General features: G+C 46.8%; 1 protein-coding gene across 7 annotated transcripts in view; it reads right to left on the bottom strand.

The window, feature by feature from the left end:
- Positions 1–937: 937 nt before the first annotated feature.
- LOC135508444 (V-type proton ATPase subunit H-like) overlaps positions 938–16,448 on the bottom strand; it is an 86,962-nt gene continuing 71,451 nt past the window's right edge. For 6 of the 7 annotated variants that reach the window (XM_064928643.1, XM_064928658.1, XM_064928636.1 and 3 more), the window contains 2 exons: positions 15,138–15,251; positions 938–1,297 (listed from right to left, as the gene is read on the bottom strand). In XM_064928643.1, the coding sequence (XP_064784715.1) occupies positions 1,174–1,297; positions 15,138–15,251 (238 nt within the window). In that variant the 3' untranslated portion in view covers positions 938–1,173. The remainder of the gene's footprint in view (positions 1,298–15,137; positions 15,252–16,448) is intronic. The other variant, XM_064928668.1, reaches the window with a different exon arrangement.

The following is a 16,448-nucleotide window of genomic DNA, read 5'->3' as shown; positions in this document are numbered from 1 at the left end:
CCGGTAACACACACAGTCAGCCGGTAACACACACAGTCAGCCAGTAACACACACAGTCAGCCAGTAACACACACAGTCAGCCAGTAACACACACAGTCAGCCGGTAACACACACAGTCAGCCGGTAACACACACAGTCAGCCGGTAACACACACAGTCAGCCGGTAACACACACAGTCAGCCGGTAACACACACAGTCAGCCGGTAACACACACAGTCAGCCGGTAACACACACAGTCAGCCGGTAACACACACAGTCAGCCAGTAACACACACAGTCAGCCAGTAACACACACAGTCAGCCAGTAACACACACAGTCAGCCAGTAACACACACAGTCAGCCAGTAACACACACAGTCAGCCAGTAACACACACAGTCAGCCAGTAACACACACAGTCAGCCAGTAACACACACAGTCAGCCGGTAACACACACAGTCAGCCGGTAACACACACAGTCAGCCGGTACACACACAGTCAGCCGGTAACACACACAGTCAGCCAGTAACACAACACACACAGTCAGCCGGTAACACACACAGTCAGCCAGTAACACACACAGTCAGCCGTAACACACACAGTCAGCCAGTAACACACACAGTCAGCCGGTAACACACACAGTCAGCCAGCACACACAGTCAGCCGGTAACACACACAGTCAGCCAGTCAGCCGGTAACACACACAGTCAGCCGGTAACACACACATACAGCCGGTAACACACACAGTCACACAAGTCAGCCGGTAACACACACAGTCAGCCGGTAACACACACATACAGCCGGTAACACACACAGTCAGCCGGTAACACACACAGTCAGCCAGTAACACACACAGTCAGCCAGTAACACACACAGTCAGCCAGTAACACACACAGTCAGCCGGTAACACACAGTCAGCCGGTAACACACACAGTCAAACACACACAGTCAGCCAACACACACAGTCAGCCGGTAACACACACAGTCAGCCAGTAACACACACAGTCAGCCAGTAACACACATAGTCAGCCAGTAACACACACAGTCAGCCAGTAACACACATAGTCAGCCGGTAACACACATAGTACAGCCCACTACATGCCTGTAGGACCCAGACACCAAATAGGTTTCATACAGGGTTCAGGGGTTAAGAGTTCAGCTTCTGGCGGCCATGGCCTGTTGTCAGGGGTTAGAGTTCAGGTCCTAACGGCCACAGCCTGTTGCTGCTGCTGGTCAGATGACTGGAGCTGCTTTCCCAGGTACTCCCTGCAGAGGACAGGAGAACGTTCAATCACACACAATGTAGCTTCCAGGTACTCCCTGGAGAGGAGAGGGCAGAGGTCAATCAATAAGGCATTCTAAACGGAACAAAAACATGACATTTAAATTCCTCTTTTTTGTATTTATTATTTCACCTTTATTTAACCAAGTAGGCTACTTGAGAACTAGTTCTCATTTACAACTGAGACCTGGCCAAGATAAAGCAAAGCAGTGCGACATAAACAACAACACAGAGTTACACATGGAATAAACAAACATACAGTCAATAACACAATAGAAAAGTCTATAAACAGTGTGTGCAAATGAGGTAGGATTAAGAGAGGTAAGGCAATAAATAGGCCATAGTGGCTTATTCATTTAGCAATTAAACACTAGAGTGATAGATGTGCAGAAGATTAATGTACAAGTAGAGGTACTGGGGTGCAAAGAAGCAAATAAATAGTTAAACAACAATATAGGGATGAGGTAGCTGGGTGGGCTATTTACAGATGGGCTGTGTACAGGTGCAGTGATCTGTAAACTGCTCTGACAGCTGATGCTTAAAGTTAGTGAAGGAGATATAAGTCTCCAGCTTCAGTGATTTCTGCAATTTGTTCCAGTCATTGGCAGCAGAGAACTGGAAGGAAAGGCAGCCAAAGGAGGAGTTGGCTTTGGGGATGACCAGTGAAATATACCTGCTGGAGAGCGTGCTACGGGTGTGTGCTGCTATGGTGACCAGTGAGCTGAGATAAGGCGGGACTTTACCTAGTGTTGGATTCGGGGTAAACTTTAAACATTGAGATATTAAAGACATGATAGATCAGAAGCATAGAATATAAGGAGAGAAAGAGACTGGGTTTTATGTCAGAAGTTAATGGTTTTCTGTGGAACGACAGATGCTTTGGAATGTGTTGGATGGAGATCTTGGAAACTAACAATGTCACTGAGGGAGAGAGGGTAATGTATAACGTTTACATTATGTCAGGATATGTTACTGAGGGAGAGAGGGTAATGAATAACGTTTACATTATGTCAGGATATGTTACTGAGGGAGAGAGGGTAATGAATAACGTTTACATTATGTCATATGGATATGTTACTGAGGATATGTTACTGAGAGGGGGTAATGAATTTACATTATGTCAGGATATGTTACTGACATTTATGGATATGTTAGGATATGTTACTGATGTCAGGGGAGAGAGGGTAATGTATAACGTTTACATTATGTCAGGATATGTTACTGAGGGAGAGAGGGTAATGAATAACGTTTACATTATGTCAGGATATGTTACTGAGGGAGAGAGGGTAATGAATAACGTTTACATTATGTCAGGATATGTTACTGAGGGAGAGAGGGTAATGAATAACGTTTACATTATGTCAGGATATGTTACTGAGGGAGAGAGGGTAATGAATAACGTTTACATTATGTCAGGATATGTTACTGAGGGAGAGAATAACGGGTAATCAGGATATGTTACTGAGGGAGAGAGGGTAATTACACATTATGTCAGGATATGTTACTGAGGGAGAGAGGGATAATGAATAACGTTTACATTATGTCAGGATATGTTACTGAGGGAGAGAGGGTAATGAATAAATACGTTTACATTATGTCAGGATATGTTACTGAGGGAGAGGGTAATGAATAACGTTTACATTATGTCATATGTTACTGAGGAGAGAGGGTTTACATTATGTCAGGATATGTTACTGAGGGAGAGAGGGTAATGAATAACGTTTACATTATGTCAGGATATGTTACTGAGGGAGAGAGGTAATGAATAACGTTTACATATGTGGATATGTCACTGTTTACATTATGTCAGGATATGTTACTGAGGGAGAGAGGGTAATGAATAACGTTTACATTATGTCAGGATATGTTACTGTAATACTTTAGGGTCAGAGGAGAGGGTAATGAATAACGTTTACATTATGTCAGGATATGTTACTGAGGGAGAATAACGTTTACATTATGTCAGGATATGTTACTGAGGGATAATAACGTTTACATTATGTCAGGATATGTTACTGAGGGAGAGAGGGTAATGAATAACGTTTACATTATGTCAGGATATGTTACTGAGGGAGAGAATAACGTTTACATTATGTCAGGATATGTTACTGAGGGAGAGAGGGTAATGAACATTTACATTATGTCAGGATATGTTACTGAGAGAGGAGAGACATTATGGGATATGTACTGAACGTTTACACATTATGTCAGGATATGTTACTGAGGGAGAGGGTTTACATTATGTCAGGATATGTTACTGAGTAATGAATAACGTTTACATTATGTCAGGATATGTTACTGAGGGAGAGAGGGTAATGAATAACGTTTACATTATGTCAGGATATGTTACTGAGGATATGTTACTGAGAGGGTAATGAATAACGTTTACATTATGTCAGGATATGTTACTGAGGGAGAGAGGGTAATGTATAACGTTTACATTATGTCAGGATATGTTACTGAGGGAGAGAGGGTAATGAATAACGTTTACATTATGTCAGGATATGTTACTGAGGGAGAGGGTAATGAATAACGTTTACATTATGTCAATATGTTACTGAACGTTTACATTATGTCAGGATATGTTACTGAGGGAGAGAGGGTAATGAATAACGTTTACATTATGTCAGGATATGTTACTGAGGGAGAGGGTAATGAATAACGTACATTATGTCAGGATATGTTACTGAGGGAGAGAGGGTAATTATAACATTATGTCAGGATATGTTACTGAGGAGAGAATGGGTAATATGTCACTAACGTTTACATTATGTCAGGATATGTTACTGAGGGAGAGAGGGTAATGAATAACGTTTACATTATGTCAGGATATGTTACTGAGGGAGAGAGGGTAATGAATAACGTTTACATTGTCAGATCATTTTATTGTTAGCCATCCGGGATCCTCTGGGAGGAGAAGAGACACCGCCTGGTATCAATAACGATGACAGCCTTGAGTTGGAGAGGAGTGAGCACTTTGGGGAAGAGGTCAGGTTAGATGAAGTGAGGAAGAACAGTGGCAAACAGAAGGGCCAGAAAAACAAATCAAAGTGTATTTGTCACGTGCGCCGAATGCAACAGGTGAAATGCTTACTTACAGGCTCTAACCAACAGTGCGAAAAAAAGGTGTGTGTGTGTGTGTAGGTAAGTAAAGAAATAATACAGTAAAAAGACATTTGAAATAAGTAGTAGCAAGGCTACATACAGACACCTGTTAGTAGCAAGGTTCTATACAGACACCTGTTAGTAGCAAGGCTACATACAGACACCTGTTAGTAGCAAGGCTCTATACAGACACCTGTTAGTCAAGGCTCTATACAGACACCTTGACACCTGTTAGTAGCAAGGCTCTATACAGACACCTGTTAGTAGCAAGGCTCTATACAGACACCTGTTAGTAGCAAGGCTACATACAGACACCTGTTAGTAGCAAGGCTCTATACAGACACCTGTTAGTAGGCATTGAGGTAGTATGTACATATATACAGTAGAGAGGCTATATACAGACACCTGTTAGTCAGGCTGATTGAGGTTATGTACAGTGATATACAGATCGTTAAACAGTGAGATGCATATATGATAAACAGAGAGTAGCAGCAGCGTAAAAGAGAGGTTTGGGGGGGGAGGGGAACACAATGCAAATAGTCTGGGTAACCATCGGAGTTCAGGAGTCTTATGGCTTTGAGGTAAAAGCTATTGAGAAGCCTTTCTGTCCTATACTTGGCACTCCGGTACCGCTTGCCATGCGGTAGTAAAGAGAAAAGTCTATGACTGGGGTGGCTGGGGTCTTTGACAATTTTTAGGGCCTTCCTCTGACACCGCCTGGTGTAGAGGTCCTGGATGGCAGACAGCTTTACCCCAGTGATGTACTGGGCCGTACGCACTACCCTCTGAAGTGCCTTGCGGTCGGAGGCCGAGCAATTGCCATACCAGGCAGTGATGCAACTGGTCAGGATGTTCTCGATGTTGCAGCTGTAGAACATTTTGAGGAACTCAGGACCCATGCCAAAACTTTTTAGTTTCCTGAGGGGGAATAGGCTTTGTCGTGCCCTCTTCACGACTGTCTTGGTGTGTTTGGACCATTCTAATTTATTGGTGATGTGGACACCAAGGAATTTGAAGCTCTCAACCTGCTCCACTACAACCCCGTTGATGAGAATGGTCGTCCTTTTCCTGTAGTCCACAATCATCTCCTTAGTCTTGGTTACGTTGAGGGATAGGTTGTTATTCTGGCACCACCCGGCCAGGTCTTTGACCTCCTCCCTATAGGCTGTCTCGTCGTTGTCGGTGATAAGGCCTACCACTGTTGTGTCATCTGCAAACTTAATGATGGTGTTGGACTCATGCCTGGCCATGCAGTCATGGGTGAACAGGGAGTACAGGAGGGGACTGAGCACGCACCCCTGGGAAGCTCCAGTGATGAGGATCAGCGTGGCAGATGTGTTGCTACCTACCCTCACCACCTGGGGGCGGCCTGTCAGAAAGTCCAGGATCCAGTTGCAGAGGGAGTTGTTTAGTCCCAGGTTCCTTCGCTTAGTGATAAGCTTTGAGGGGAATATGGTGTTGAACGCTGAGCTGTAGTCAATGAATAGCATTCTCACACAGGTGTTCCTTTGTCCAGGTGGGAAAGGGCAGTGTGGAGTGCAATAGAGATTGCAACATCTGTGGATCTGTTGGAGCGGTATGCAAATTGGAGTTGGTCTAGGGTTCCTGGGATAATGGTGTTAATGTGAGCCATTACCAGCCTTTCAAAGCACTTCATGGCTACGGATGTGAGTGCTACGGGTCTGTAGTCATTTAGGCAGGTTGCCTTTGTGTACGTGGGCACAGGGACTATGGTGGTCTGCTTGAAGCATGTTGGTATTACAGACTCAATTAGGGACATGTTGAAAATGTCAGTGAAGACACCTGCTAGTTGGTCAGCACATGGCCGGAGCACACGTCCTGGTAATCTGTCTGGCCCTGCAGCCTTGTGAATGTTGACCTGTTTAAAGGTCTTACTCACGTCGGCTACGGAGAACGTGATCACACAGTCGTCCGAAACAGCTGATGCTCTCATGCATGCCTCAGTATTGCTTGCCTCGAAGCGAGCATAGAAGTGATTTAGCTCATCTGGTAGGCTTGTGTCACTGGGAAGCTCGCGGCTGTGCTTCCCTTTGTAGTCTGTAATAGTTTGCACGCGCTGCCACATAAGACGAGCGTTGTAGTGTGATTCAATCTTAGCCCTGTATTGACGCTTTGCCTGTTTGATGGATCGTCGCATGGCATAGTGTGATTTCTTGTAAGCTTCCGGGTTAGAGTCCCGCACCTTGGAATTGGCAGCTTTACCCTTTAGCTCAGTGCAAATGTTGTCTGTAATCCATGGCTTCTGGTTGGGGTATGTACGTACAGTCACTGTGGGGACTATGTCCTCAATGCACTTATTGATAAAGCCAGTGACTGATGTGGTGTACTCCTCAATGTCATCGGAAGAATCCCGGAACATGTTCCAGTCTGTGATAGCAAAACAGTCCTGTCGTTTAGCATCTGCTTCATCTGACCATTTTTTATAGACCGAATCACTGGTGCTTCCTGCTTTAATTTTGGCTTGTAAGCAGGAATCAGGAGGATAGAGTAGTGGTCGGATTTACCAAATGGAGGGCGAGGGAGAGCTTTGTACAAGTCTCTGTGTGTGGTGCACAGGTGATCTCAAATGATTTCCCTCTGGTTGCACATTTAACATGTTGATGGAAATTACATAGAACTGATTTAAGTTTCCCTTCAGTAAAGTCTCCGGCCACTAGGAGCGCCACCTCTGGGTGAGTGGTTTCCTGTTTGCTTATTTCCTTATACAGCTGACTGAGTGCGATCTTAGTGACAGCATCTGTCTGTGGTGGTAAATAAACAGCCACGAAAAGTATAGCTGGAAACTCTCTCGGCAAGTAGTGTGGTCTGCAATTTATCACAATATACTCTACTTCAGGCGAGCAAAATTTAGACTTCCTTAGATTTCGTGCACACCAGCTGTTGTTTACAAATATGCACAGACCCCCCCCCCCCCCCGTCTTACCGGAGTGTACTGTTCTATCTTGCCGGTGCAGCGTGTATCCCGCTAACTGAATATCCATGTTGTCATTCAGCCATGATTCCGTGAAGCATAGGATATTACAGTTTTTGATGTCCCGTTGGTAGGATATTTGTGATCGTACCTCGTCAAGTTTATTGTCCATTGATTGCACGTTGGTAGGATATTCGTGATCGTACCTCGTCCAGTTTATTGTCCAATGATTGCACGTTGGTAGGATATTTGTGATCGTACCTTTATTGTCCAGTTTATTGTCCAATGATTTGTGATCGTTGGTAGGATATTTGTCCAATGATTGCGTTGGTAGGATATTTGTCAAGTTTATTGTCCAATGATTGCACGTTGGTAGGATATTTGTGATCGTACCTCGTCCAGTTTATTGTCCAATGATTGCACGTTGGTAGGATATTTGTGATCGTACCTCGTCAAGTTTATTGTCCAATGATTGCACGTTGGTAGGATATTTGTGATCGTACCTCGTCAAGTTTATTGTCCAATGATTGCACGTTGGCGAGTAGTTGTGACGGTAACGGCAGCTTTCCCACTAGCCTTCTGCGGGTCCTGACGAGGCATCCTGCTCTGTGTCCTCTGTACCTGCGTCTCTTTCTATTTCCAATGAAGGGGATATCGGCTTTGTCGGGTGTCTGAAGTACATTCTGTGCATCCTGCTTGTTGAAGAAAAAATATTTGTCTAATCCGAGGTGACTGATCGTTGTCCTGATATCCAGAAGCTCTTTTTTTGCAGTAAAATTCGGTGGCAGAAACATGTACAAAATAAGTTACAAATAACGGGAAACCCCCCCACATAATAGCACAATTGGTTAGACGCCCATGAAACAGATGCCATTTTTTTCCGGCGGCATTTTAGTTTAGTGTTGTTTCTCTTGTCGTGTGTTTGGTCCTATATTTCTATTAAATGTATTTTTAATCCCCCGTCCCCGCAGGAGGCCGTTTGCTTTTCATTGTAAATGTAAACTGGACATTCAAAGACTTGTCCCGAAGCCACTCCTGTGTTGTCTTGGCTGTGTGCTTAAGGTCGTTGTAATGTTGTAAGGTAAACCATCGCCCCCAGTCTGAGGTTCTGAGGTCTCTGGAGCAGGTTTTTAAATCAAGGATCTCTGTGTACTTTGCTCCATTCATCTTTCCCTCGATCCTGACAGGTCTCCCAGTCCCTGCCGCTGAAAAACATCCCCACAGCATGATGATGCCACCACCACGCCTCACCGTAGGGATGCTGCCATGTTTCCTCCAGAAGGTACGCTTGGCATTCAGGCAAAAGAGTTCAAGCTTGGTTTCATCAGACCAGAGAAACTTGTTTCTCATGATCTGAGTCATTTAGGTGGCTTTTGGCAAATACCAAGCCAGTTGTCATGTGCCTTTTACTGAGGAGTGGTTTCCGTCTGGCCACTCTACCATAAAGGCCTGATCCTTGGAGTAAAACCTTCCAGAAGGACAACCATCTCCACAGAGGAACTCTGGAGTTCTGTCAGAGTGACCATTGGGTTCTTTGTTACATCCCAGACCAAGGCCCTTCTCCCTCGATTACTCAGTTTGGCCGGGCGGCCAGCTCTAAGAAGAGTCTTGGAGCCACACTTCTTCCATTCAAGAATGATGGAGGCCACTGTGTTCTTGAGGACCTTCAATGCTGCAGACATGTGTTGGTACCTTTCCCCAGATCTGTGCCTCGACACAATCCTGTCTCTGAGCTCTACGGACAATTCCTTCCACCTCATTTCTTGGTTTTGTTCTGACATATACTGTCAACTGTGGGACCTTATATAGACAAGTGTGTGCCTTTCCAAATCATGTACAATCAATTGATTTTACCACAGGTGGACTCCAATCAATTTGTAGAAACATCTCAAGGATGATCAATGGAAACAGGATACATCTGAGCTCAATTTCGGGCGGCAGTGTAGCCTAGTGGTTAGAGCATTGGACTAGTAACTGAAAGGTTGCAAGTTCAAATCCCTGAGCTGACAAGGTACAAAATCTGTTGTTCTGCCCCTGAACTGGCAACCCACTGTTCCTAGGCCGTCATTGAAAATAAGAATTTGTTCTTAACTGACTTGCCTAGTAAAATAAAGGTAAAAAAAAAAAAATTGAGTCTCATAGCAAATTGTCTGAGTACTTATGTAAATAAGGTGTCTTTTTTATCTTCAATACATTTGCAAACATTTCTAAAAACCTGTTTTCGCTTTGTCATTATGGGGCATTGTGAGTAGATTGACGAGGAAAGCATTTAATGTAATACATTTTAGAATGTGGTTGTAATGTAACAAACTGTGGAAAAGTCCTGGGGTCTGAATACTTTCCGAATGCCCTGTACAGTCAGTGCTGCAGACAGACCAAGGAAGAACAACTCGACTGCTGGTTTGAGTTATTTCTGTTTAAATCAGAAACTAATTTAGATCTGTGAAACCAGGTGTACAATCAGTGAATGGAATGGATAAAGTGACAGCCTCCTCTTCCTGCCCTCTTCTTCTCCATAGCATTTCCTCCATCATCCTCCTCTCCTTCTCCCCCCTCTCCCCCTCCCCCCCACTTCCCTCTCCTCCTCCGCCTCACTCTCCCCCTCCTCCACCGCCTTGCCCTCCCCTCCCTGCAGTATTGTGTACAAGACCACGTTTCCTATGAGACAGACAGAAGACAGAAGTCTGTACAGAGTGAGCCAATAGCCATTCAGTCAATCAGACAAAGCAGCAGCCTAGAGATGCTGAGGTTTCTCCTAACAGACAGAGGAAGAAGAGAATATTAAAGCTGAAGACCCTGACACAGAGGATGTCTATACTTTGAGCTCTGAAACATTCCTAAAGACATTCCTAATTCTCTGTTTCTGCAGCAGAGCCATATCAACTCACTACCACACTGAAGCCTTACACCATAATAACACCAGCAGCAGAGCCATACCACTACCAAACACACTAAAACCTTATATCAATTCATACAACCTAACAGCGTCACTAAGACTAGTGTTGACATAGGGGAGTGTATGTATTTTATTTGGACAGTGAAGCTAAAACTTTTAATTTGGTTCTATACTCCATTTTGGATTTGAGATCAAATGTTTCATATGAGGCAAAATTCTAGAATGTCACCTTTGTTTGAGGTTATTTTTTATAAATATATGTTCTACCATTTAGAAATGACTTTGTATCTAGTCCCTCCATATGTTTTAAGTGAGATGACATGTTCAAATAATGTCTATACACACCATTCACAAAGATATAGATTTATATTCTAGACTTGGATAAGGAAGCTAAATTCCTGCAATTCTATCCATTGTACCATGGGGTTTGTACTGTGTATTTAAATACTGGATTCTCAATGTAGCTCATTCTAATATTTCTACTACTGTACAATGCCTTTAGTTACAGTGCAGACAGTATTCACACCCCTAGACTTTCTCCACATTTGGTTGCGTTACAAGCTGGGATTAAATGGATTTGCCATTTTTTTGTCAACAATCTACACAAAATACTCTGTCAAAGTGGAAGAAAAATCCTGACATTTGTTAAAAAAAAAAAAAAAGACATCAAAAAACAACACATATTTTGATTAGATAAGTATTCAACCCCCTGAGTGAATATGATCCTCAACACAGGGGCCCCTCAGAGGTGCGTGCTCAGTCCTCTCCTGTACTCCCTGCTCATTCATGACTGCACGGCCAGACACGACACCAACATTAAGTTTGAAAATGGCACAACAATGGTAGGCATGATCACCGACAATGACGAGACAATCTATAGAGAGGTGCCAGGACAACCTCTCCCTCAACGTGATCAAGACAAAGGAGATGATTGTGGACTGAGCACACCCCCATTCTCATCGACGGGGCTGTAGTGGAGCAGGTTGAGAGCTTCCTTGGTGTCCACATCACCAACAAACTAACATGGTCCAAGCACACAAAGACAGTTGTGAAGAAGGCACGACAAAGCCTGGCATGGGTCCTCAGATCCTCAAAAAGGTTCTACAGCTGCACCATCGAGAGCACTGGTTGTATCACTGCCAGGTATGGCAACTTCTCTGCCTCCGACCGCAAGGCACTACAGAGGGTAGTGCGAATGGCCCAGTGCATCACTGGGGCCAGGCTTCCTGCCATCCAGGACCTCTATACCAGTCGGTATCAGAAAAAGGCCCTAAACATTTTCAAGGACAAATTTTCAAAGCCACCCTAGTCATAGACTGTTCTCTCTGCTACCACATGGTAAGCGGTACCGGAGGGCCAAGTCTAGGTCCAAAAGGCTTCTAAACAGCTTCTACCCCCAAGCCATAAGACTCCTGAACAGCTATTCAAATCGCTACCCAGACTATTTGCATTGCCCCACCCCTCCCTCTTTTACACCGCTGCTACTCTCCACATTGACTCTGTAACGTATCACCCTGTATATAGCCTCCACATTGACTCTGTACCGTAACACCCTGTATATAGCCTCCACATTGTCTCTGTACCGGTACCCCCTGTATATAGCCTCCACATTGACTCTGTACCGTAACACCCTGTATATAGCCTCCACATTGACTCTGTACCATAACACCCTGTATATAGCCTCCACATTGACTCTGTACCGGTACCCCCTGTATATAGCCTCCACATTGTCTCTGTACCAGTACCCCCTGTATATAGCCTCCACATTGACTCTGTACCGTAACACCCTGTATATAGCCTCCACATTGACTCTGTACCATAACACCCTGTATATAGCCTCCACATTGACTCTGTACCGTACCCCCTGTATATAGCCTCCACATTGACTCTGTTATTTTACTGCTGTATTTCCAATTGACCCTGTTGGTACCCCCTTATATAGCCTCCACATTGTCAGTAGTAGCAGTAATAGTAGTATAAGTAATAGGGAGTATTTTACTGTGCTTTAATTAGTAATAGTAGTAGTAGCATTTTACAGTAGTAATAGTAATAATAGTAGTACTAGTAGTAGTAGTAGCAGCAGTAGTAATAGTAGTAGCAGCAGTAGTAATAGTAGTAGCAGCAGTAGTAATAGTAATAATAGTAGTACTAGTAGTAGTAGTAGCAGCAGTAGTAATAGTAGTAGCAGCAGTAGTAATAGTAATAATAGTAGTACTAGTAACATAGTAGTAGTAGCAGCGGCAGTAATGGTGGTAGCGGCGGTGGTAATGGCGGCGGTAGCGGCGGTGGTGGTGGCGGCGGTGGTGGTGGCGGCGGTGGTAATGTAGCAGCGGTGGTAATTGCGGCGGTGGCGGCGGTGGTGGCGGCGGTGGTGGTGGCAGCGGTGGTAGGTGGCGGCGGCGGCGGTGGTGGTGCGGCGGTGGTGGTGGCGGCGCGGTAATGGTGGCAGTGGTGGTGGTAATGCAACGGTGGTGGTGGTAGCAGGTGGTGGTGGTGGTAGTGGCGGCGGTGGTGGTGGCGGCGGCGGCGGTAGTGGTGGTGGTGTGGTAATATGGTGGCAGGTGGTGGCGGCGGTGGTGGTGGTGGTGGCAGCGGTGGTGGTGGCAGCGGCGGTGGTGGCGGCGGTGGCGGCGGTGGTGGTGGCGGCGGTGGTGGCGGCGGTGGTGGTGGTGGCGGCGGCGGTGGTGGTGGTGGTGGTGGTGGTGGCAGCGGCGGCGGTGGTGGTGGTGGTGGTGGTGGTAGTGGTGGTATCGGCGGTGGTGGTGGTGGTGGTGGTAGTGGCGGCGGCGGCGGTGGTAGGTGGTAGTGGTGGTGGCGGCGGTGGTGGTGCGGCGGTGGTAGTGGCATCGGTGGTGGTGGTGGTGGTAGTGGCGGCGGTGGTAGTGGCGGCGGTGGTGGTGGTGGTGGCGGTGGTGGTGGTGGTGGCGGCGGTGGTGGCGGCGGTGGTGGTGGTAGCGGTGGTGGTGGTGGCGGCGGTGGTCATGGCGGCGGTGGTGGTGGCAGCGGCGGCGCGTGGTGGTGGCGGCGGTGGTGGTAATGGTGGTGGTGGTGGTGGCGGCGGTGGTGGTGGTGGTGGTAGCATGGCGGCGGTGGTCCAGCGCGGTGGTGGTCGGCGGTATGGTCGTGGCGGCGGTGGTAATGGCGGCGGTGGTGGCAGCGGCGGCGGTGGTGGCGGCGGTGGTCGTGGCGGCGGTGGTAATATCGGCGCGGTGGTGGTAGCAGCGGTGGTGGTGGTAATGGCGGCGGTGGTAATATCGGTGGTGGTGGCATCGCATCAGCGGTGGTAATGGCGGCGGTGGTGGTCATGGCAGCGGTGGTGGTGGTGGCGGTGGTGGTAGCGGCGGTGGTGGTGGCGGCGGTGGTGGTGGCGGTGGTGGTGGTAATGCGGCGGTGGTAATGGCGGCGGTGGTCGCGGCGGTGGTAATGGCAGCGGTAGCGGCGGCGGTGGTGGTGGTAGCGGCGGTGGTAGTCGGCGGTGGTCAGTGGCGGTGGTGGTAATAGCGGCGGTGGTGGTGGCAGGCGGTGGTGGCAGCGGCGGTGGTGGCGGCGGCGGTGGTGGCGGCGGCGGTAGGCGGCGGTGGTAATGGCGGCGGCGGTGGTATTCATAGCGGCGGTGGTAGTGGTAATGGCGGCGGTGGTAATGGCGGCGGCGGTGGTGGTAATGGCAGCGGCGGTAGTGCGGCGGCCAGTTGTGGACCATGAGTTTAAACTCCGTACGGCGGTGGTAGTAGTGGCGGCGGTGGTGGTCTGGCAGCGGCGGTAATAGTAATAGCAGCAGCGGTAGTGGTAATAGTAATGGCAGCGGTGGTGGTGGTGGTCATTAATGGTGGTAGTGCGCAGCGGTGTGTGGTGGCAGCGGCGGTAGTGGTAATAATGGCGGCGCGGTGGTGGTCATAATAATGGCGGCGGTGGTGGTGGTAATCGGCGGTGGCGGTAGTGGCATCGGCAGTAGTGGTAATGGCAGCGGCGGTGGTGGTCAGTTAATGGTAATAATAGCGCAGCGGTGGTATTAATAGCGGTAATGGTGGTAGCGGCGGTAGTGGTAGCAGCGGTAGTGGTAATGGCAGCGGTGGTGGTGGCATGGTAATGGTGGCAGCGGTGGTGGTGGCGCGGCAGTTGTGGACCATGAGTTTAAACGGTGGTGGCTGGCGGTAATAATGGCGGCAGCAGCAGCGGCGGTAGTAATAGTAGTAGTAGCGGTAGTGGTAATGGCGGCGGTGGTAGTAGTAGTAGTGGTGGTAGTAGTAGTAGTGGTAGTAGTAGTAGTAGTAGTAATAGCGGTAGTAATAGCAGCAGCAGTAGTAGTAGTAGTAGTAGCAGCAGCAGTAGTATTAATAGTAATAATAGCAGCAGCAGTAGTAGTAGTAGTAGTAGTAATAGTAATAGCAGCAGCAGTAGTAGTAGCAGTAGTAGTAATAGCAGCAGCAGTAGTATTAATAGTAATAATAGCAGCAGCAGTAGTATTAATAGTAATAATAGCAGCAGCAGTAGTAGTAGCAGTAGTAGTAATAGCAGCAGCAGTAGTATTAATAGTAATAATAGCAGCAGCAGTAGTATTAATAGTAATAATAGCAGCAGTAGTATTATTCATAGTAATAATAGCAGCAGTAGTAGTAGTACGTACCAGTTGTGGACCATGAGTTTAAACTCGTACCTAGTAGTAGTAGTATGTACCAGTTGTGGACCATGATTTTAAACTAGTACCTAGTAGTAGTACGTACCAGTTGTGGACCATGAGTTTAAACCAGTACCCAGTAGTAGTAGTACGTACCAGTTGCGGACCATGAGTTTAAACAAGTACCCAGTAGTAGAAATACGTACCAGTTGTAGTAGTAATAGTAGCAGTAGTAGTAGTACGTACCAGTTGCGGACCATGAGTTTAAACAAGTACCCAGTAGTAGAAATACGTACCAGTTGTAGTAGTAATAGTAGTAGTAGTACGTACCAGTTGTGGACCATGAGTTTCTGCACGGCCAGCAGGGCGTTGTAGCGGACCAGCTGATCGTCATGGTGCATGTGGTTCATCACCAGCTGTTTACCTCCAAGCTGCTCTATCACCCTGACACAGAGATAAACACTGGTTAGACCCACAGACAGACAATATAGGTAGAGGTAACCATTTAATACCTTAGGAACTGAGAACCTATCTGGTGAACAGAACAGATGCCAACAGTTTATCCATTCACATTAATCGGTGGGAGGGAGATGGAGAGCTGTGTTAGAGTGGTCTAATTGCAGTGCATTCGTATTCAGACCCCTTGACTTTTCCCACATTTTGCTACGTTACAGCCTTATTCTTTTCAAATGTATTACAAAGAAAATACTGAAATATCACATTTACATCAGTATTCAGACCTTTTACTCAGTACTTTGTGGAAGCACCTTTGGCAGCGATTACAGCCTCAAGTTTGCCAGTCCTAGCCACTTGAAAACATCCCCACAGCATGATGCTGCCACCACCATGATTCGCTGTAGGGATGGTGCCAGGTTTCCAGAAGGGACGCTTGGTATTCAGGCAAAAAGAGTTCAATCTTGATTTCATCAGACCAGAGAATCTTGTTTCTCATGGTCTGAGTCCTTTAGGTGCCTTTTGGAAAACTCCAAGTGGGCTGTCATGTGCCTTTTACTGAGGAGTGGCTTTCGTCTGGCTACTCTACAATAGAGGCCTGATTGGTGGAGTGCTTCTCCTCCGATTGCTCAGTTTGGCTGGGCAGCCAGCTCAAGGAAGAGTCTTGGTGGTTACAAACTTTTTCCATTTAAGAATGATGGAGGCCACTGTGTTCTCGGGGACCTTTAATGCTGTAGACATTTTTTGGTACCCTTCCCCAGATCTGTGCCTCGACAATCCTGTCTCGGAGCTCAATGGACAATTCCTTCCAACTCATGGCTTGGTTTTTGCTCTGACATGCACTGTCAACATCCAACATCAAGGATGATCAATGGAAACAAGGTGTACTAGAGCTCAATTTCTAAACCTGTTGACCCTTGTGTCATTATGGCGTATTGTGGAGATTGAAGAGTAAAAAATTACATTTAATCAATTTTTAGAAAAAGACTGTAACGTAATTGTTTGTTGTTCAAAAAGTCAAGGTGGTGAATACTTTTTGAATGCACTGTACATAGGGCAGGAGGGAGGCGGCCAGGGAGGTAGTGGAGGGAGGAGGCCAGGGAGGTGGTGGAGGGAGGAGGCCAGGGAGGTAGTGGAGGGAGGAGGCCAGGGAGGTGGTGGAGGGAGGAGGCCAGGGAGGGAGGATGC

This window comes from Oncorhynchus masou, chromosome 3 (assembly GCF_036934945.1).
Source record: "Oncorhynchus masou masou isolate Uvic2021 chromosome 3, UVic_Omas_1.1, whole genome shotgun sequence".
In the NCBI taxonomy this organism is placed as follows: Eukaryota; Metazoa; Chordata; class Actinopteri; order Salmoniformes; family Salmonidae; genus Oncorhynchus; species Oncorhynchus masou.
This window is presented reverse-complemented; position numbering and strand designations above follow the sequence as displayed.